General features: G+C 47.9%; 2 protein-coding genes and 1 pseudogene across 2 annotated transcripts in view; 1 reads left to right on the top strand and 2 right to left on the bottom strand.

Annotated features, from left to right (window-relative positions):
* Window positions 1-1,750, bottom strand: part of VWA3A (von Willebrand factor A domain containing 3A) — a 35,264-nt gene extending 33,514 nt beyond the window's left edge. The window contains exon 1 of the mRNA XM_066640885.1: window positions 1,665-1,750. Coding sequence (XP_066496982.1) covers window positions 1,665-1,750 — 86 coding nt within the window. The remainder of the gene's footprint in view (window positions 1-1,664) is intronic.
* Window positions 1,751-2,896: 1,146 nt separating this feature from the next.
* Window positions 2,897-22,415, bottom strand: part of MOSMO (modulator of smoothened) — a 31,644-nt gene continuing 12,125 nt past the window's right edge. The window contains exons 2-3 of the mRNA XM_066609439.1: window positions 10,678-10,890; window positions 2,897-8,512 (exon numbers count right to left, since the gene is read on the bottom strand). Of these exons, the coding sequence (XP_066465536.1) occupies window positions 8,328-8,512; window positions 10,678-10,890 (398 nt within the window). The 3' untranslated portion in view covers window positions 2,897-8,327. The remainder of the gene's footprint in view (window positions 8,513-10,677; window positions 10,891-22,415) is intronic.
* LOC136633891 (5S ribosomal RNA) lies at window positions 12,372-12,494 on the top strand (annotated as a pseudogene).

Here is a 22,415-nt window from a genome sequence, read left to right on the forward strand (position 1 = left end):
ACCCTTACAGAAGCCATGCTGACTCTCCCTCAGCAAGGCCTGTTCATCTATGTGTTTTGAGATTCTATCTTTGATGAGGCATTCCACCATCTTACCCGGTATGGATGTTAGGCTGACCGGCCTATAGTTTCCCAGGTCCCCCCTCTTTCCCTTTTTAAAGATAGGCGTGACATTTGCTATCCTCCAATCTTCTGGCAACATGGCCGTTTTGAGGGACAAGTTGCATATTTTAGTCAAGAGATCAGCAACTTCATTCTTCAATTCCCTGGCCTAGATGCCTTTAAAAGGGGACCGGACAGATTTCTGAAGGAAGAGTCCATCACAGGCCACAAGCCATGACGGTACGTGCAACCTCCTGATTTCAGAAGTGGGTTGTCTTCTAAGGTGGGTGGAGAGATGATGTGGCCCTCCTGCCAAACACTCTGGACACCTCTCTGTTCTAACAGGCAGGACAAGACGATGGGAACATCAAACACTGTACATATTCATGTAAAACCCGACACTTCTGTTTTCGAGGGCCCCACAAGAGGCCATAAACTGGCGCTTACTTAGCAGGTGTAGAGCTCCAGCCCTGCTGCCTTCCTAAGCCAAGGGCCCTCAGAGCACACGCATTGGCAGCACCCAGGCTGCACAGCTCCCTGCCCCACAGAGAGCTGCTTTGCCCCCTCACTGCTCTCCTTTGGCTGCAGCGTGAACTCCTCTCTCCCAAGGATGGTTTTCCACCTCAGCCAGCCGGCCGTTCTCGGCGTTCTTTGCCAGTTTTATTGCTCACAGTCTTAGGGTTGGCTTCTGACAGCAGGAGAGAAAGACAACAAGCAAGCGGTTCGACGGGCTGCCCGCGGCCCTCTCAGGTCCAACCTTTCCTGCACTCAGACCCCCAACAGTCCTGCAGAAGTGAGCCCCACTGCTGTCCCTGCAGTCAGACTGAGGCTGTTCTGGCTGCTGCCGCCTCCTGACCTCCTCTCTGCTCTTCGCCCTTCTAGTCCCAACTTGCCCTCTTCCTGCTGCCTAGCTGTGGTGCACCTCCCCGCTTCTGGGCAGGGGCAGGCCGGGCAGAGCGGCAGCACGCGGTCCCTGTGGCAACAGAGCCAAGCACCGCCTCTCGTACCATGAAGGACCACCAAGGGCCGGGCCGGCCCCATCTGGGAGGCCAACTGAGGCAGCCACCTCAGGAAGCAGACTGGCAGGAAGTGCACCCACCTCTGTCGGCCCACTCCTCTCCATGGCTTCTCCTAACACTTCCTGGATTGGAAAAGGAACAGGGAGACAGAGCAGAAGAAAAGGCGTGGAGGGCTAGAGCGCCCCCAGGCAGGAGGAGCAGGAACTGGCACACCATGGAGGGGGCAGCACTGGACACTCTCCTTCGGATGCCAGGAGCTCTCGGGCCAGCCTTACCAGTGGTGCTGTGCCGCTGCTGAGTGACTTGGCAGTTGCCAGCAGCTGGTCTCCCATCCAGCTCAGCTGGGTGGGCTGCGTCCTGTACAAGGGCATTCAAGTACCTTAGACCAGCTCTGATCAGGGTCTTCAGCCGCCACTGCAGGCTGAAAGCTGAACAGTGACCGTCTCCAGACAAACTTTGCTGCACAAACCACACTTGGATGCACTCCGGTGGGCTTAGCCTCAAACCCTGCTGTGCGGACGGCACGTCTCGCCCCAGGACTCACCGGCACCCCTGCTTCCACACCTGACGGAGGAGCAGGCTCCCTGCTGGAAATGCATTTCCGTTGCCAGCAGCAACGGAGGAAACCATTCCGACCAGGGGAGGGAGAGGAAGGAAGGCAGGCACTTTCAACACAAAAAGCCATCTAGGGCCGGAAAAGCCTGGCTTCCCCTGCAGTCCAGCCAGTGGTATTCCCCAGCCCTGTAGACAGGCGAGCAGCCAAATTAACTGAGCAAATCCCTGCCTACATAAATGGATCTCCCTTTAGAACATCTCGTGGTGACTGACTGGTGTCTAGAAGTCCCATCTGCAAATGAAGCAGCAAGCATGTCAGGACACTTAACAGTGTTGCATCCTGGGGGCGGAAAGCAGATCTCCTGCACACACCAGGCCTCGGAGGGAGGATTAAGAACGACCCGGACACGTGCTCTCTTGCACCGGGCAGCAGTTCGGTGCATCTTCTTCCATTGCAACCGCCTGCCGCAGCAGAATTGCCTGAGCTCAAGCACCCCACCTCCACCCAGCATTGCACTGCTAAGTTCATTCATCTCGTGGGTGCCACCTGCCACACCATGCTCCTTCAGTTCCTTCACTGGCTTCCTGCCTACTTCTGGGTCCAGTGCAGGCGTCTGTCCCACCTTTGTCACTCTCTACGGCCTCCCCACTTCTCGGCCCCCTCTCTACTTCCATCAAACCCCTCCTGAAAATCCACCTTTCCCGCAGAACCTCTGGCTCCAGGCCTCCATCTCCATTCCGCCATGTACAACGCCACCAAAACAATCACATGCAAATGAAACAGCAATGCATGCAGCCGATTCGCTTCCCGCTCACTCCTGCCTCCCTTCCTCTCCCCTCCTTCCGTGGTCTCCCTTGTGTCACTGTCTAGAAGATCAGTTATTTTCAACCCGTGTGCTGCAGCACATTGGTCAGCCACAAATGGACCGCAGGAGTTTGGGGAAGGGTCATTTGTTAATAGGGCCTTTGGGGGACCCCAACAGCAGCACGGTGCATCTTGTCAATCATCAAAAAACTGACGGAGCAACCAGGAGAATCTTGGTGCCTTGTCAGTGTGCTGTGGAATGTGATATGTGGTTGAAAGCCAGACCTAAACTGTAAGTTCCTTGGGCAGGAACCTGTCTTTTCACCTTTATGTGAAGTGCCCGGGACTGCTCTGCTTATCGCCATCCACCTCTAAAAATGTGTATATAAGTGTATAATCAAGACAAACGGGGTGTGTATTTTTAAGTAGACAATTTATTTTGATAAACTTGCTCAATAACAAAAATACAAGTGAAGAAAATTATGTTCATTTTATACAGTCCATATTAACAATTTGTTTCAAAATTAACTGGAAAACATGTCCTAACCAATTAAAAAATAATCCTTTCATTGCAAGGGAATGGGGGCATTAATGGTCAAAGAGAGAAAAAACATAATCTGAGCAGAGTTTTCTCTTGAATAGGAACACAACTAACAACGTCCAAGGCAGCGACATTTGAAAATGCCACGTCATTCATTTTCTATTTTCCATCCATTACGAGGTTTTAAGATTTTTTTTTAACAGGTCAAACAGTGATTGAAACACATTTGGGGGGGGGGGGGTTTGAGTTTTAGCAGGGTTCTGAACAGGTAAAACAAAATGCTTCCGAAGACAGATGTGACCAATTGCTACCCCTTCACATTGCGCCTGACTGAATTCTAGTTATGTTTACTTGCAGGATTAAGGCCTAAATGCTAAGATTCCCCACACCAATTTCCCCAACAGAGAGGTCTTAAACTGTCAAGACGAGAATAAAGAAAGGCTTTGTGTCACAAGAAGCAGGATCCCAATCTTGGGGTTTGTGTGTGTGTGTTTTAAGAGAAATCAGATTGCAAAAGTTATACCCTTCAACGGGGAGAAAGCTGTTGCATGGAGCCAAGACCACAGAGACCAGGGTCTGAGGAGGTTTGGAACCTCTTGACGTGACTGTAGGAAAACTTCCATTCACCAGAAACGGGGTGCTGAAAATGACAGATTATAGGCTGTGTCCTCTGACCTCAAATGCTTGGGGCATTTATGAAACAGCTGCGTGCCAGAGTCTTGACACATGGTTCCTTCAAAACAGAAGCTGCTGGCAGAGGTTTGAAAAGGCTTTTAAGTGAACGCCCCACCCTTTGACTGCGGATTCCCTCAGGCAAAAAAGTTACACACACTAGCACAGAATTACAAGGGCACAAGCAGCGCAATGCCCGCAGAAGGCATTTGCAAGAGAACCCTTGCGCAACTGAAGTGATAAGTCATCTGCTGCACATTTTCACCATGATGCTCTTGGGTACAACGAGAAATGCACACACATTTTAAAAAAAGGTAACAGACAGAAGGCTGACAAACATTTGCACCATAAAACTGTGTTTTATATACAGCTGACATGATATGGTCTGCTATAAATTAATACTGCCCTCTTCGTGACCTTATCGAAAGAGGCTGTTGACCAGTCTCCTCCTCCCTATTTTTAGTGTTACCAAGGCTGCACCCTCACACAGTCCCACTCCCTGCCACAAAACCAATTTCAAATTGTACAGACTCAAAACGAGAGAAGATTGATGGTTTGCTGACAGAAGCTATACTGGTGTTAGTGTGTCCCTGTGGATAGGTCAAGAACTGCCCCCCCCCCCGGCGTGGATATGTCATGCAATCATAGTACAGAAAAAGCAATTCTCCATTGCAGCTTTCTGATGCAAGGTTTAGGTGATGACAGGGAATCAACACCACAGGGTGACTTTTCCAGGAGTCCGAGTCACTCATTTGTGGTGGAGCTTTCCCAGTGGGCACTCCCATCCCAATTGCTTTACCAGATTTAAATTGAGTCATGATCAAAACCAAAATTTTTCTCCACAACGATCAAATATAAATCTAACTGGATGGGGATGCATTAAGGGAAGTGATCACTTTTTTCCCTCTGCTCTAAACGGACTGTATGCTTACCCTGAATGGAAGAGTCAACAGGTGAGAATTCAACCACTTTCTTTGAGTTTGTGCAAATGGTCATACAGAAAAGGGGCCTGCTATATTTTTGTGGCTTCCATAGGGCTATTCCTGGCCCAGCACACCATTCGGGCCCACCTGGGATCACTCATTCATTTCCTTGGAGGTGCTGACTTTTGGCTAGGAAATGCACATTCAGCCATGAGGCTGCCTGTATTTGCCACTTGAGCCAGGCCCCCCACTCTCTTGCAAGTCAGCCCATATCTGAAGTACAGGAAGTTTTATGCCAAAGTCAATGACTCAAAGGCCTGTGCTTGCCAAAGCTGCCTTAGGGCCTCTGCCTGCATTATACACATAGAGACACATATAGAGAAACTTTGATTTTCTCCCCCACTGCAGGGACAGAACTTGGGGAAGCATTCCTAGGACTTTAGGGAGGTCCAACAGGCATCTAGTGGTTATTTTTGATTGAAAATTATTCTGCAAACACCACCAGCAAATCCATTTGTAGCCACAAGTATATACGGGAAGAGAAGACTCAAGAAGCTAAAGAATTTTCTTCTAAGGTGGTGGGGGCTGAAAAGAGCCTTCACAAGATATCTGAGTACTGTTGTAACTTGTATATAATTCTCCAATGTGACCTACACCATAGCTGGATGCATATTTCTTATGCAGAAAGAGGAACCCCCAAGCTGGACGGAGGTGCAGGACTCCACTACTGCATGAGATCCTGGTGAAGCAGAGCTCTTAGAATTAGATGCACATTTCTTTTTGAGGTCTACTAGGGGAACAGAGAAGGGGAGACATGTAGCAATTCACCATCAACATAATTCATTGCTAGATGGCTACTAAGTGGGTGCTTGGCTTCCTATTCTCAACAGAACCCGAGCCACAAACAGTATAAACAGAGGGCATACACAGAACTAAACAAAGGCAGAAAATGGCAAGCAAGGACTGGAGGGCCATTTTTCACTCGAAAGGCCCTGCTACTAGAAAAACCATGTTTTGTTCCCCAGTCGCACTACTTCATAGCAAGAAATTCACCATGCTTGCTTTCTACATACCAGGTGGTGAAAGAAACAGGACCAGGGCCTTAAAATACTGGCAGCCCAGGGAAGTTCAATCAGAGATGACAGAAAGCAGAAGAGCTCTGGGTGATGTTGTTCTGCGGAACTATTAACCATAATCCCCTGCAGATGAAGTCATTGCACCCACTTGGGAAGCCTGTGAGTAGTGACAAGGAGCTTGATACTCGCCCTTCCACAGCACCAAAGGAAAAGGGCTTCTGTTTCTCACCTGTGTCAAGAACCAGTCCTCAGGACTAGACCACAGGAACATAATTACTTTCAAAGACTGTGCAAGGCTTCCGGCTGGGATTTTGTGTTAAGATCCGATGGGCAACATAATGAAGAACGAGTCGGAAGCTGGTCCACTTCAACACTTAGCCAGGAGTGCATCTTCAAGCAAGCTACCAGATGACATGCCTGCAAGTTCTCCTTTGAGAACACCTCAAAAGGGAGTCAATTTTTGATTGATTTTAGCCAGACTCCCCCAGAGATGACAGCAGCATCATTAGTTAGGCCCCCTGTGTCAATACTGCTATGGGAAGGTGAGCAAGATCCAAATGTCAGTCATAAGTGCATCCCCTTCTCCTACCACAGGTCACACTCTGCACTCAGGGGCCAGGCAGCTAACCTTGGTCAGAATGCAACAACCCTGGCCCCAATGGTGGCTGGCAGTAGTGCAGGCCAAGCAATTCCACCCCCCGATTCCTGGGATGCACTGGCAAGTCCCAATGCGAACAGAGACACTGGCACAGCAGTTCAGAGCACCCTCAAATATCAACCACCCGGGTTACCCTGGGAGGACACAACAGTTCAAATTAAGCTAAAACTGCTTGCTTGGTAATGTAAGTCTCGGTACCAGAGACTTCTAGCCAGTGTTCAAACTTCTTTCGTTTCAAGGCCCTTCCTTCCCCCCAAAGACTCTGTTGGCAGACTAAACCTACTACCTGCCAGGTAACCATTCCAACCGAGCAGGCCTGGCACTGTCCGGCATGTTGCTTACATACTAGCAGTGGGCCCAGCGATGACCACAGCCGGCAAGACAGCCTGTCAGCGATGGCGGGTGGAAGATTCCAAGATGAGCATGTCGTGCCCAGACTGACAACCAAACAGCAGTGCTCAGCGAACTCTGGCCAACGGCTGCTGCCCAGGCTTCCTTTCTGCGGCCGTCACAAGCCACCACATTCATCGCTTGGTGAGCCCAGGGCAGGGGTGCACAGGACTCGGAAACTGAGCAAGGTCAGCAGTGCTCGGTTCCAAGGCAATGCAGCACACTGGCAAAGGCCCTTGAAAATGGACAGCCCACGCCTCAAGTGCCCACTGCACTCCCTTTAGGGTAATGGTGGAGGATGTCACCCAATACTTGCAGCTGCAAGAGGAATCTGACTTCTGTGGCACTCAACTTCTGCTGTGGTCAACTGAAGAATTCCTGCATAGACACTTGTGTCAACAGGCTGACAAGCAAAGCTAAGAAGTGGAGGGAGGGACACACCCACCCTGAACACGCAACTGTCACCCATAATTTTAAGTAGTGTAATTTCCATCTTTGGGGTCCCTGCCCTTTAAAGACACAAGCACGCTTCTACCCCCACTATACAAATAAATTACTGCACAACGAAAAACAACGCTTTAGCTTAACTTAACATTGCATCTAGAAAGGCAGGGGGTTGTTTGTACCTATTACAGAAAAAAAACCAAAGGGCTGCTACAAAGAATGAGGTAAACTGAAGACTTCTCAGTTAATGTTGCCTTCAGAGAAATGGCTTTTGTTCTCGCCTCGAGTCCTGGGTTTCCACTCCACAGTGTTTTTGATAGCAACGCGCTTAAGAGGATTCTTCCAGGAACCGGGCGTATGAGTGTGTGAGAGGGAGAGAGAGGGTGTATGTATATACATATATACACACATATATACGTATACACATTATGTATACTGCATCAGCAAAATATATATATTTTTATAAATATAAGGAAGAATCCCCCCACTACCGTTCCTCGGCGTTTCTAGCTCACAGGGGGTGGTGGTGGCAGCGGCAACAGGAGTCCGTTTTTGCTGTAACAGATTTCCAAGAACACCTTTTTGATCTATTGGCTTCAGGGTGCAGTGAGCGCAAGACCGATCCGCTTTGCTTTTCTCTCTAGGCGGCAGATGCAGCTCACCTGTCACGGAAGGAAGATGCAAGATGCTAATCTCCTACAGAAGAGTGAGGCCAGCCCCACCTTCCGACGCCCTTGGCCAACCTCTGGTCAACCAAAGTTTATAAATACTTTTGAGACTTTCAAATTGTCAGACATTTAAAATGGTTACAGTACAGTGATGGGGAAGGGGGCGCAATATTCTGTTCAGTGTAGTAAAGAGTTTGTCTTCACTAGTTCCTATCACAGTGCCCACCTGACCGCATCCAGATCCTCAGGAGGTGAGACAAGGTTGTCTGTATTTGGTTAGGGGAAAGGCTCTCCATTGTTATCACTTTTTTAACCATAAAACTACAACTTCCAAAGTGCATAGTGAGAACACATCAGACACCCCCCTCCTTGTTACGGCAAGACTGCGACAGCCGGACATCGGCATCCTCCCAAGAGTGCGCCAGGCCTCCTACTCTCCTTCATGACCGAGTTTGAAGCAGCATCTAGACATGTGTCAGCCAGGTAAACACACTTTGCCAGCAAACAGGAGTCCCACTATTGTGAAGAAAATGGATAAAACAAACAGTACGTAAGACGACCCGACGACGGTGTTGTTGGGCAGCTTATATGGCTGGCCTCCCACTTCATTGATGTAAAATCCTATGGGGAATATTAGGGCTGCCATGCAGAAGAGGATCACTGGAAGGAAAAAAGAAAATAAATCAGATCAGCAAGAAGCACTGTGTTTAAATTATTTACCAGTTTAAAGTAACAAGCAAGCACCCACTGTAAGATACACTGGAACAACTGCATTTCCTCTGTTACCCCTGCCATGGTTCCTTCTCCCTTCCTCAGTTCTCTCCTCCTTGCATCAGAATCTAGATTGTAAGCCCCTCAGGGAAGAGAACTTCCTTTTTTACTCCTATGTAAACACCATGGACACTATTAGTTATAATTAAACCAGAGTTAAAAAAAAAAAGAAGCCACATTTGCATTGTTGAAGGGCACATCTAAATAATCCATTTCAAAAACATAGCTTCTAACCTGTGAATGTTATCCTGCTACATACAAGAGGTTTGACTCCAATATGACCAAAGATGCAATTATATGCATCAGAGGAATTTACTTTCAAGTTGATGTGGAAAGAGTGCAAGTATGGACCCCCCCTCCCCAATACTGAAACCCAGTAGTTGGCAACCTTCAGTCTCGAAAGACTATGGTATCGCGCTCTGAGAGGCGCGCTCTGAAAGGCGCCCCCCCTCCCCAATACTGAAACCCACAGATAATTGAATCAGTGGTTGGGGGCCATCATGCAGGTCCAGGAGGTGCTCTGAGGCTCAGTGAAGCCGTGCGAGGCCTCTCCGGGCTTCAGACCACCTCCCAGACACAATCAGAACAGTCTTCCAGAAATGTCTGGATGGTACAGGTTGGCCCTCCGGAACTGGGTCAGGACCGGCTTTGGGTCAAATCTGCAGGAGCCAGATCCACAGGTAAGGAGGGCTAACCTGTATAAACCTTTGGACCTCTTTCTGGAAAATGAAGACTTGAACTTTGGCCTGAAAGAGCATGCAAAAGGGGTCCTGTGGATCACCTGCTCCCGGCCCCCCCAGCTCCTGAATCTGAATTTAAAACACATCTGAATTTTTAAAATACAGGTTTAATTCAGTTTATCATTAAAACCACTAGAGGGAGCTGGACGGTTTCCACATCAACACAATGCCCAAACAAGAGTTATTCTGAGGGCTGCATTACTAATTAACCTCCCAATTAAAACGGCTGCCAGCTGTGCAATTTGTAAAAAGTCTGTTCAGAAGCTTATGCTGTATCCAGCACTCACAGGCAGGTTAAGTGGGAAGAGACACAAGGGTGTCATTTTTAGTCCTGTGTCCACATTTACTGCAATTTCATCAACTACAGCAAAACACAAGCAGCAGAATAAAGTGGGAAGAGATGGGTAGGTGAGAAAATAGACCCACCCAGTCAGGCAGGAAGTGGATACCATCCCTCCTGAAAAATTCCCTTCCCTCATGTTCCCAGTCCTTGGACACAAAGAAGCTCCTGTTCCACCAAGAGCTAGAGGCATTAAGAGACTGGGCTGTTAATCAGGACATCCCAGGTTCAAATCCTGACTCTGCCATGAACTCACCAGGTGCTCTTGCGCAAGTCGCTCCCTCTCAGGCTCCTCTGATATGGGAACAATACTTACTACATTACCCGGCTGTTGCATGGACAACACCAAAACAATACAAGTCCAGCCAGAAAGTGTGATGCAAATGATAAGTATCCTACAAATTACGACACGGCTCTCCACCTCACGGTATCAGGTCAAAGATCCATTAATCCAGCTTACTGCATTTACATGGGGCCCTTGTGGATGGGGAGTGTGTGAAACCAACCCATCAAGCAAAAAGCCTGGGAGACAAAAGGAGGGGGAAGTGGCAAAAAATATAAATATAAATAAATGGAGGAGAGGGCTAAAAGCAGCTTGGAGAACACTGGCTGGTTACGTGGATCAAGTCTGAGTGTCCCCAGCCTAGTGAATCAGACTGAAAAAGGCTTTCTGGATTAAAATAGCTGCGTGGAGCACATGACCATATCTGCAGTTCTAGAAAATTGCTGAATAAGGCTTGTTTTCAGCCCTCCTCCTGCCTTCCAACCCCAGGCTTTAGAAGAAGAAAACAGACCCAGACACCCTGCAAAGGCAGCAAGAAGCTTCAGAGGACGACATGGGGGAGGGGGAGATTGGCTTCTGGATCCTATTAAGGGTCTCGAGCACCTCCATGCTGCAAGCTGACACAGGCTCTCTTTTGCCGACAGCCCGGCTGGCAGTTCCCACCTCCTGCTGAGCCGAGAGGCAGACTTACTTCCAGTGAATGCAATCCAACGTGCATATTTGGTTGCTTCTCTTCGCCAGTGGGAAGCCACCAGCAAGCCGCATGTTACAGTCAGTGAAATGATTCCCATGATGATGAAAAACAAGGTGGTGACCCACTCGGGAGGCAGCCGGGGAGGGATGCAGGTCCTGTCACGTCCATGGATGGTCTGACACTGTCGCACAAGGCCAACTGTGAGAGCTCCTGGAATGACACACAACAAGACAACCACCATTTTAAAAAATGGACCTTTTTCCAAACTCTCCAGAAACGAGTGTGCGACTTTAGAGCCACGGCACCTATTTTTCTAAGAAGATCCCTCCAGCTCCTTCTACCCACATGGACGAGGGAGAAGGTATCAATGTAACTGGAGTGGCCCAGTAACACAGAAGGCTGAAGCAGAAGATGCTTCCCTCTTCTTCAAGTATGATCCAATGCAAGTATGTGTCTTTCGCGCACAACTTAAGGTGGTGCTGGAGGTGGCGTGTATTTAACCCTCCCTCCCCCACACACACGTTTTCCTATCAAGTTGCTAATAACCCAATATGGGCACTTTCCTTCTTTCTGGCAACTTGTAGAGATAATTTCAACTACAGTGTAGCTGAACGCAGATAGCGGCCAAGTGCCCATCCCCCTCAACATAAATCCTATTTCATGGTAAGGCTGAACCCACAAATAATGGCTTCCACCATCCCTGTCCTGCAATGCACGGACTAGCACCTCTGCTCTCTAAAGCCTTTCACTCCGATCTACAAGCCCAGAAAGCCAACGGCACGTATCATGGAAATGAGGCCGAACTGCAAATCAGGATCTCGCCCATTCAAATCTCACCTCTGCCACAAATTTAAGTAAGTGGCCTTGGGCAAGCTGCTCCTTCTCTGCCTGCAATACAGGTGCTTCCCCCATATCTGCAGGGAGTACATTCCTAGGCCCCCCTGAGGATACCAAAACCGTGGGTAAAAGGGATCCCTATATTTACTATGGCGCCAAGCACTCCTGTCTCTTCCTTGCAGCCTGGTATAGAACATGAGAAGAGGAATGTGGGAAGCAGCCAGCTGGAATGCTAGAGGAGGGAGACTATGAGACTGTCTACAGGAAACAGGAAGCTTCTTGCTTCCTGTCAGTGCTCTGCCTGTCTTCCCCTTCTAGCATCCTGCATGCGTTCTTCTTCTTGCGTTCCATAACAAGTTGCAAGAAAGACAGGAGAGTTTGGCACCACAGTAAAGGAAAGTAGGTAAGTAGTGGGCGCCTGGGGGGGAGAAAACTTCAGGTAAGCAAATCTACGGCGACAGGATCGATGCAAGGACAACATCAAGATAATACACGTGGTATGCTTTGTACACTGAAGGTGCAATACAAATCCCATTCGACTTAATAAACACACACTGGCCTCACTACCATCGGTCCACCGGAAGAACACGAGGGCTTGGTTAGGGAAACTCAAGTACAAGGGGTCCAGGCAAGTGAGAGGATAAAGGAAAAACAGGTCAAACAAAGGCACTGAAGAAGACTGGCTGGGTTGGGAGAAGGCAGCCTGGGAGCAGGACTGGCCTTAGGGTCCACTGGGAAACATTTTTTGCTAGGCCCCAAGGTCTGTAGACTCTTAAGAGATAAATACAATTTATTCTAGATTTCATTTATCTATGGATCTAACCACACTTTACTATAAAACTGCATACACAGAAGCCTACAGCAGCAACTGTTACCCTGCATATGCCCAATCTCGTCTGATCTCGGAAGCTAAGCAGGGTCAGGCCTGGTTAGTACTTGGATGGGAGACCGCCTGGGAATACCGGGTGCTGTAGGCTTATACCACAGTCTTTCAAGACTGAAGGTTGCCAACCAACAACCAGAAGCCTACACAAAAACAAATTTCAAACTATGATCAGGATAAACAATCACTACTGGCTTTTAAAGAATTCAGGAGAAAATTAAAATCCTTGCTGTTCTCTATTAAACCTGAAGCAGTAGGCTTAGGCACCTGTTGCGACGTTTTGTGGTGTGTACAGTATTGGATGAGGCTAGAGTAGATGACCCTAGTGCAGGGCCCCTTTGGCGCGAGGCCCAAGTGGGAGCAATTGAGCCAACTGGCTTGAAGCTGGCCCTGCTTGAGAGGCAGGGGTAGGGGGGAAGCAGATATACTAGTTGATCTCTGGGTTTAAAGTAGATCAGCAAAAGGAGAGTTTTATCAATCAACTGGTCATGGCTGGCCTCGTGTCAATCATTTCTCTCACAGTCCCCAAGATCCTCACCTATGAAATGGTAATATGGATTGTTTGGCTTGAACCAAATCTTCAGCTGACTGAAGAACTGCATATTGGAATCCATGCTCTGCAGTGACTCAGATGTTGGCTTCCAGGTTCTCTACGCAGCCACCACCTGAACCTTACCCACCACAATACAGCTGGAAGGCTGTGGGGGGTCAGTACAATCCACGGAGGTCAGACCAGCCCAAGGTTCTGTTCACCCCTGGACTGGGGACAAAGAGCAGGAGGTCAGGAATGAGCAGAGATTTAGGCTGGGGAGGTGAGGCATAGCACACCCCTGGGCAAAAGTGAACACTAAATAGCAACCAATTTCTTGCTCCCTGTTTGTAGCTTGTCCTCTTTGTAGCCTCTCTGGTCACAACCTACATGTCCATAAAAACCTGTGCAGCCTTCCTAGGGACTTCAGACTGCAAGTGGGAGGAGGGTTTGTTTCAATTGCTCCCCTGCATCAGATCAATATCCTGCATATAAAAACCAGCTACTTTAGTGAGAAGGGTAGGTTAAATATGGCCCTGGACAGGTTTGGCATTCTATCTCCAGGGAGGCATAGGGAATGTAACCAAATGGGACCGTCAGCCATTCAAGCTTCCGGCTCAGGCAAGGAACCCAGAACCTGTAACTGCAGAAAGACTGCAAAAGGTCACTGGCTCACATTTCCAAAGTTTTACAAGAACCAAGCAACAAAAGAACTCCTGGGGCAGGGAGGGGTGAGGAACTGCCCACATGCCTCTCACGATAAAGCATTTTCCTGTCATGTGCGATAAAGAGGCTCATTCAGTGCACTGGCCTAGATCTCTGGACAGGAAACTGGACCCCAACTGCTCTTAAGGGTAGGGAACTGACAATTCAGCCTCTGTTCCAACACACACCAACTCTGAAAAGCCAACACTGTTCTGACCACAGTTTAATGTAGCGACTGTAGCAATGAGAACAGCTCCTCCTTCCCAAAGAGCCGCTTTTTTCAGACAGCAGGTGAATTCAGTTGGAAAAATGGGTTCTCCATTTTCCATTCCATCCAGCAGAGGTGGAAGACTTTTGATGGACTCCCCTTCCCCCAGCACAAGTCTCAAAAGAAGGGCTGGCTTCTTTCCACTCAGCTGAGCATGTGGAGACCATGTGGACGAGGAGGCTCCCTCACGGGCCTTCCTCTGGCCAGCAGAACTGTTCTTACAGGCGAAAAATTGCAAGGAGGAAAAATGTTCAGCTTCACCTGAAAGCCTCAGGCAGCATCCATTTGTGTGCCCTATTCAGGTTGCCCAAGACTGCCAATGCCGGCGTGGATCGAGGACTCCGACGCCTGGAGGAAGACTGGGAAGCGAAACAGGGGTCCACCACCACTGAGGTGGAAGCCTCCAGTAGCAGGCTGGCAGGGTCACCAATATCTGCCCACCTGTCCCACCTCTACTGCACAAAGTCTTCCCATTTCGTGGATTCCAAAAGGGGAAAGAGGCAATGTTGGTGGAATGGCAATGGCAATGCTCTAAATCAGGGATGTCAAATGTGCTCCATAAAATAGAGTTCACGACACCTGCTGAGGACTGGAAGTGACACCATTAAACAGAGGATGGCCAGGAATAAGCACTTTGTTCTCACACAGAAACTCATTAGCTACAAATGATGGAAATAAAGATGCTCAACTCTTGTTCATAACTTCAAGATATGAGAGAACCCAATTATCACACTAGGAGAGCCCAATGATCATGAGGAACAGATGAATTGCTTCTGGGGGCCACAACCAGCCCATGGGACTTATGCTTGACATCCTTGCTCTGACCCCACCCCTCTTCGCTCCTCCATAACTCCTCTCCTGCTCTGTTCCTCTTTTCTTTTTGGGTCGAGAAAGTAGACAGAGGAGGGCGAGGAGTACAGTGTGCTGACTGGATAAGGAGGGAGGGATTTGGTGCAAGGCCTCAATTATCAAGAGGTCTTGAATTGGCAAAGGAGGTCACACCTACTGAACTTTCCAGGATGAGCAGCTGCCAAGGCAAAGTCGGGATAAAGTGGGGCAACAGAACTGCCCACAGCCACAGAAGACTTGTGGTTTGATGAGATATTTGCCAGTCTCCCTGAATGACCAAAGTACCATGAAAGAGTTCAGCTGCCTTGCCACCTGCAAAAACTCACATTTCCAGAAGCAGGGTCTGAAGGCTACCATGATCTGCTACCCAAGACAAACCCTTAACCTGCTTTATCACCATGCCCAGATGACATATCCCACATGGGAAACTGATGGCATGATCAGGTGCCATGCAAGCCCATACATGGAGCACAATTCATTAGCTTCCCTTTATCTAAAATAAATCCAAAGTGGCTTATATCAGAAGCAAGTTTTCATGATAACAAACATCCCATAACGTATATTCATTTAACATCAAGGCAAATCCAGCAGGAACGCCTGCCAGAGAGCCAATGGTGACCCCATGTTTCGTACTCCACTAAAAGTATATATAATGCTTGAACTGTCACCTTTGGATCTCTTCCCAAGACTTGGCTGCCATGCAAAACGCTACCTGGACTTGATATTTTCACAGAAATTCAGAAACGGCAGAAGCTGACAAGAGGTGCTGGCAAAACTTTGAAGAGCAAGGAACTGAAGGCTGATCAAGAGAAACACTCGTTACAAGCAGCTGAAAACACCTTTGACAGCTCAACGACTACCGACTCCACCTGCGCACCAACCTGCCACCCAACTCTGGTTTCCTAGGTAACAAAAAAGTGCATGAAATAAAAGGAAGGGGGAGGGGGAGCAGACCACCAGGCTTATTCCTCCCCCTATTCCGTAGCACCTGGAATTATTCAGAAGTGCCACAAGACTAAGCGTGGCACTCATGGTACCTTCACTTCCACCTCTGGAGACAGGCAGGTTGGCAAGGCAGCTGCTGCTTTTTTCTGAACAGCATGCAACAGAAAGGAGCAACCCCCCCCCCAAGAGATTTGACAGAATGAGTGGGCGGACACATGCATACAATACAAGTTGTCCCCGGAGATCTGTCCCATGGCCACACGCTTTTTCTCAGCAAGATGCCATAAAGGCAAGAACATCCTCCCCACCAAGATAAACCAGCCAGTCTTAGGACAAAGGTACGGAGTCAATGCTCCTGGTAACAAGGCACAACTTGCAAGTAAGGGTGCTGAGGGCAAAGCCAGAGGCCACACTTCACCCCACCAGGCTTACACCTTCGAAAGCAAGCAGAAGGCTTGCTCTCCTCCGCTTTCCTGTTTCACAGCTGGAGGCCCTGCTTGGCACTACATGACCGATAAAAATTCATCGGCCAGATCACAATTCACAGTTTGGGCATCGTAGCTCTAATTTTTATACTAATTTTTAACCCTGGACAACGACTGAGCATTTCAGGAATGTTTCCCCAGGGCTCTAACTCAAATGGGATAAAAATCTCACCATGAATGGATTGCACTAATATTTGTAGTTGAACCCCATCACTCTTTGGGTTACAGAAACAAAGAGAAGCACATCACACTGTCAAAACACCAGGCACTGAGGCAACCTGGCACACAGGGTTCCCAATTTAGGAATTTTTATACTGCCTTTCCACTTGGAGAGTGCCTGTGGCAGCTGACAACCAGAATAAAAGGTACAATACCGGGGAAAAAAGCCTACAGTAAGTCAATGTAATGAAACAGCAGGGAATCTGAAAATATCTAATAATATTTGATAATATAATATTTGATAATTATTAGATAATAATATCTAATAAAGCATTTGAGCTTTTTGGTTACAAAACTGGTAGTTTGGTGTAGATATTATACATGGTGTGTGCAGAAGGTGGACAGAGATGATGTCTTGCTCTCCACAAACATGCTGGAACTTGCAGTCACCCAATGAGATTGATTGGCAGTAAATTCAGGACAAAGAGTCAAAAGTCATTAGTATTACACCAAGGATCACTGCAGGTTCTTCCAAAAACACACCACGATTACATATATAGGTCCAGCCTTGTTCTACACAGATTTAACTCAACACGAATGGCCCCTGCAAATGAGAAGGGATGTGCTGATCCCTGCAGAAGGGGAAAAATGCATCCCTTTAAAATCACAGTCTAAAAAAAACTGCTTTTCTTACTGTTGTAGAGAGAGAGAGAGAGTCATGCAAGCCATTACAGGTATAACCTAATCATCCATAGATTTTCCTCAATGCAATAAGCAACCTTTATATTAAAGGAAAACAGTAGTTTAACAATGAGAGAGAGAGAGAGAGAGATTTTTAAAAGGGACTAGCTTGTAGGGATCTCTCCAGAGGCTCTTGGCATAAATGTGCCAACCCCTGAATTGGGAAAAGGAGGACAGGCTGAGCCTTGAAGAGAGGAGTGGTCTCCAACACTCCAACAAGACTAGAGGGTCTCCAACACTCTAGTTAGCCCACTCCTCTTCTCCACACTTCTTCCTCCATTCCACTCCCTTTTTCCTGTTCCAATTCAGGGAATGGGAGATGGAGAGTAAAGACCAGTAGCAGCCAAGGCAAAGGAGTAAAAGAGGGAGGACGCCTGACAACCTGCTGCCTGAGGCAACCACTCCAAAGGGGCTGGTCCTGTGCTTGCTTGCACAGAGAATCATTCAGACAGGAAGGGCTACAGCCTCTTCCTTTGCTGACTGCAAGAATGAAGCCTGAGAGTCATGCATTAACTTAATTATCTCCATTACAACCCTGCTTTATCTGACAACATCTGCTCACAAAAGAGCAGGATGGAAGTGTGGAAATTTCTCTGTTAGCAATTAAAGTGTTCTTTGACAAGAGAAATATGGATTCCATTCAACACACACACAAAGAACAATCGGTTTACATTGAGATTAACGAGGATGCTAACAAGACTCATGTGTGCAGAGCAAGGACATGTTTGCAGACCTTTCCAAGGATTTTTTGTTTGCTCCTTTTGTTCTGAATGGAGTCAATTGTTGCCTGTGTCCCCTCAACTGGGAGCTGAGAATATGAACAGCACTCTAAATACAGCATAAACAGACAGAGGCGCTGCTGCACTGGGGCTTCTGGAAGCTTGCCTGCTCTGCAGGTTAAGAGGCCAGCACTGTCAGATCTGAACAGATCAGAACCTCTTCAATTTCATTTCTGACTGTTCTTCAACACTCAAAAAGTCTGATAACGCACCACGGCCTGCTCCATGGAGGGAGGACGGAAACAGGCATTTGTCACTGCTAAATTGCCACCCCATCCACAAGAAGCATTCCTGATACTTCACATATTCCTCCGTCTCTTTCCATCTTTAGCTAGCAACTCACCCAGCAAACAGAGCAGAGGAACACCACTGCGGCATCACTGATGGTTTTGCATTCTGGAATGCCCATGAAGTTCCACTCGGGCAGCTCTATGAAAAGCATCCTGGTCTCTGATCTCCGCTCCCCCCAAACCCTCCAAATTGGTAACGTTCAAGTTGTGATGAATTATGTTTCCAAACTGGGACACATGCGGCAGTAAGGTGCGTCAGAAAAGATCTGTGTGATAACCGTTGAGTGACGCATATTACACAGGGCTCAAACTCCATATTCAGGTCTATTTTAGGGACTTTAGGGCACTTTCAGGTCAAAAAGGGACCAAAATAGATAGAGACCTCAGTGGTCGAGTGGATGGTGGCATCTCAGCTCCAGAGGGTTCTGGATAAAGCAGATTATCTGGATCCCTTTCAGTCTGGCTTCAGGTAGAGACAGCTTTGGTCATCTTGGTGGATAAGGACTGGATGAAGGAAGTGTATCCTTGCTGGTCATTTTGGACATTTCAGTGGCTTTCAACACCACTGAACACGGTGTCCTTCTGGACTGGTTGGCCGAGTTGGGGACTGGGGGGCACCATTTAGTGGTGGCTCCACTCCTCCTTGGCTGATAGATCCCAGATGGTGGTACTGGGGGACTCCTGTTCAGCACCTTGGCCCTTGGGGTGCCACAGGTTCTATACTGTCCCCATGAAACCACTGGGAGAGATCATCCAACGATTTGGAGCTGGGTATCTGGTGTAAAAAAAAGTAAAGAAGCTGCTAATTGGGTAAGAGGCACTTTCTCAAGTGGGTGCTCCTTTTTTTAGCAGGGGAAGAGTAACTGGCCCACCTCACCCCAGCACTGTCTGCTCTAGTGGCTGTCTGCTGGTATTCATTTGCATCTTTTTAGATTGTAAGCCCTTTTGGGACAGGGAGCCAGTAGTTGCTTGATTTTTCTCTGTAAACAGCTTTGTGAACTTTTAGATGAAAAGCGGTATATAAATACTGTTAATAAATACTGTTAATAATAAAGAAGCCCTCAGCTTCAAGTCAAAAGTTCAGAAAAACTTAGTTGTGTCTGGAAAATGCCTCCAGGAGAAATACAACATCGGGTCCAAATTGCTGTAAACGGCCTAAAATTTTTTACTGATCATCATAAAAGTTTACATAAATTATTCAAAAGAAATTTCATATACCCATTTTTAGGGATCTAGGATTTTAAAAGGGTCTTTTAGGGACTTTGGTTCAGTTTAGGGAACAAGTATGAACCCTGCATTACAAAAGTTCATTAATAAAAATACAGCAAAGGTTCCTCAGATTGTTTGCTCTTTGGGAGCAGGGACCTGGTCAGGTTGCTTATGTAACTAATGCTCTACGCACACCAATAGCAACAGTGTTCTGAGCATTACCAAGGCAAATGTAACAGCTGCAGCCCACCCCCAATTCAGGTCAGTGTAACCCAGGTCTTAAAATGATGTCCTGGAGACAAACGGCACCAAGATCTGGAGCCACCCTTTTGGGAAGAGCAACACACTGAAAGGGGAGAAGCAGCAACCTGGCGGGTTGGAGAGTCTTAAGCCAGTCACCCCCCCCCCGATACCTGAGCCCAGCCGTTTCAGCAGCATACATGCAACAAGCCCAAGCTTCCTAAGAGAGCAAGTTCCAGCCCATGAGCTGCAGTGACCACACAGCTGCTATGTGCCCCATCATGCAGCTATCTTTGGTCTCATGCAGAAGTGTAATGTGATCCCTGTTGTGAGCCAGCATCAAAAGCCAGAGAGCCACAGCTCTCAAAACGGGAGACGCAATCTTCTAAAAAGAGGTAGGGGGGAAAGAAGGGGAGCACGTCTCTAGGACGAGGAGCAAGCTGGTTCCTAGACCGCTGCTCTTCAGGAACAGGTGCGAGGCACAGGAGTGTGTGGCTCACCACATGGTCTTGCCAGCCTTGAATCTCCTCTCCTCCACTCTGGGCCCTTCTGAAGGACAAGTCTCCTACGCAAGCCAGGAGAGATGGAACAAGAATGGGGAGCACGCAGTACCCACATAAATGGCTGGCAAGCAAGCCAAGACAACCTCACCACTGTGGCGCAAATGGGCTTTGAGCGCAAAGGATGGTGTTGCCTGTCAACAATCCTTCATTTACCAACAATCACACTAACTCCAGCGGGGAAGGCAGAACAAGCTTCTGGTTTTCAAATACGGGCACATGGTGGGCATCGCAGCACTCGGGTGGAGGGAGCCAGAGAACTCAGGAGGCATCCCCCAAGCTGGGCCTTTCAAACCAGATCCAAAAGGGAGGGAGCAAGGGGTGTGTGTCATCTGGCATTCCACACCAAGGAGAGCCAAGGGAAGCACATTACAACCACAAGCGCCCACTCTTTGCAACAACGCCTGTTTTACTAGAGTCCTCTCACTTCCACGTTTGCCTGCAAGCACCAATCGAGACTCTGCCCTCTCGACAATGCTGCAAAGTACTCCGAATAAACAAAATGCCCTGTGAACCTTTTACTGCAAAATGCAGACGGGCTTGAACATACTTAACAAAAACCCCTCAAAGATTTGCTAGTTTGAACAGCAGAAAGGAAACCCCAGGACTGTGGAAAGTGTCATAAACAAGGCCACATGCACAGATGCAGCATTTTCACACTTTGAAACTGGAGCTCCGTTTCTGTTCCTGGAAACTGCCAAGTTATCCTGCTAAACACAAAATACAAAAGGTGTTAAAATCATGGCCTATTTGAGATGGAAAGCAAGACACCTGAATTCAAAAGAAGCAGCCTGTCAAAAAGTTGACAGGGAAATGGTCACAATTGATTAAAGAAATAAAATAAATCACGGTTGGCAAGCAGCGATGCAATTTGATCTGATGAGGTGCTTGGCCCCAATGTGGTTTAGTTTGACTTAATTTGCTCGTAAACTAGGACTTTCATAATGCTATCAGAACATCTGCTACTAATGTCTTGAGAGCGCAAGATGATTTTCTTTGGCTCTGCCTGCTTTTCAATTTCTTTACAGTGCAACAAACTACCGCACACCAGCCTGGGTTGCCAAGAAGCACCCAACACAGCTCGGATGGAGGGAACAGGAAGAGGTAATTAAGAGGTTAAGTAGGTCAGATGGGGGCTTTATGGCACTGCAGTAGCTAGCTTGTAAGGGACAAGGCACAGGTACATATTGGGGCACAACCAGGCACCACAGCACACAAAGTAAAACATTCACAAAGGCTGCCTAAATTTGAACCCAAGACTTCAGCTTCCGAGCTTCTTCATCCACTGGACTTGGGCAAGTGGACTGGAAGACCATGGTAATGGCACTGGTCTAGCACCACAACTCTTCTTGAGAGCTATCTGAGAAAGGAAAAAGTCCAGGCAAGGAATGTAAACAAGATACCACTACACAACACATTCACCCTGAAGGGCAGCCTGCTTTCCTCAAAAAGTATTATAGGTGCATACAAACAAATGTGAAAAAGAAGAGGACGTGGTGTGCCCCAGGGTTTGGGTATCTGACTTGCCCCACATTTCTGTTCTTATGAGCACCAGTATTAAGTAAAGTGGACTGGATTAAAAGGGCAATTGTCAAGGGGTGGCTTAATTCATTTTTGTCCAGCCCACAGGTGTACACATTTGGTCCCTTTGGGTATATGCAATGTTGGGCAGAAATGGCTTAAGCAGCAGAACTGGTGTGAAGACACACTGGAATGCAGCCTCCATGACGAAGTTCAAGAAAAAGGGAACCACCAGTCCAACAAGGCACACGTGGCAAGGTCCAACGCAGGGAGAAAGCCTTGAAAGGACATGAAGCACTCCCTACCTCTCCACACGGACAAGGTTCCACATACTACAAGACATGGCTGCTGCACTAGTCCTGGCATAAGTGTGCACACACACACACATACCCTTGATGGACTCCCTTCTCCTTCTTGGGCTTGATTTTCGCAGCCATTTTCCTCTACAGCGTTCCAGGGCATTCCTGCGGAACCTGTCACAATCGGAAGCGGCAGGAGTACAATAGGAATTTAGGGGTGCTATTCCAACAACAGTGTTTATACCACAGGTGGCCCAACCGCAGCTCGCGAGCCACATGCCATGGGGGCAAATCAGGTCTTGGGAGGTGGCAGTGGGTCCCCAGTCTCATTCTTCATTTATTTATTTATTGGGATTGTGGCATGAAAAAAGCTGAAGACCACTGATCTATTTGACCCGTCACCTTCAAGCCTGCTCTGTGCTCCTATTCCAGAGAG

This window comes from Tiliqua scincoides, chromosome 13 (assembly GCF_035046505.1).
Source record: "Tiliqua scincoides isolate rTilSci1 chromosome 13, rTilSci1.hap2, whole genome shotgun sequence".
Classification (NCBI taxonomy): Eukaryota; Metazoa; Chordata; class Lepidosauria; order Squamata; family Scincidae; genus Tiliqua; species Tiliqua scincoides.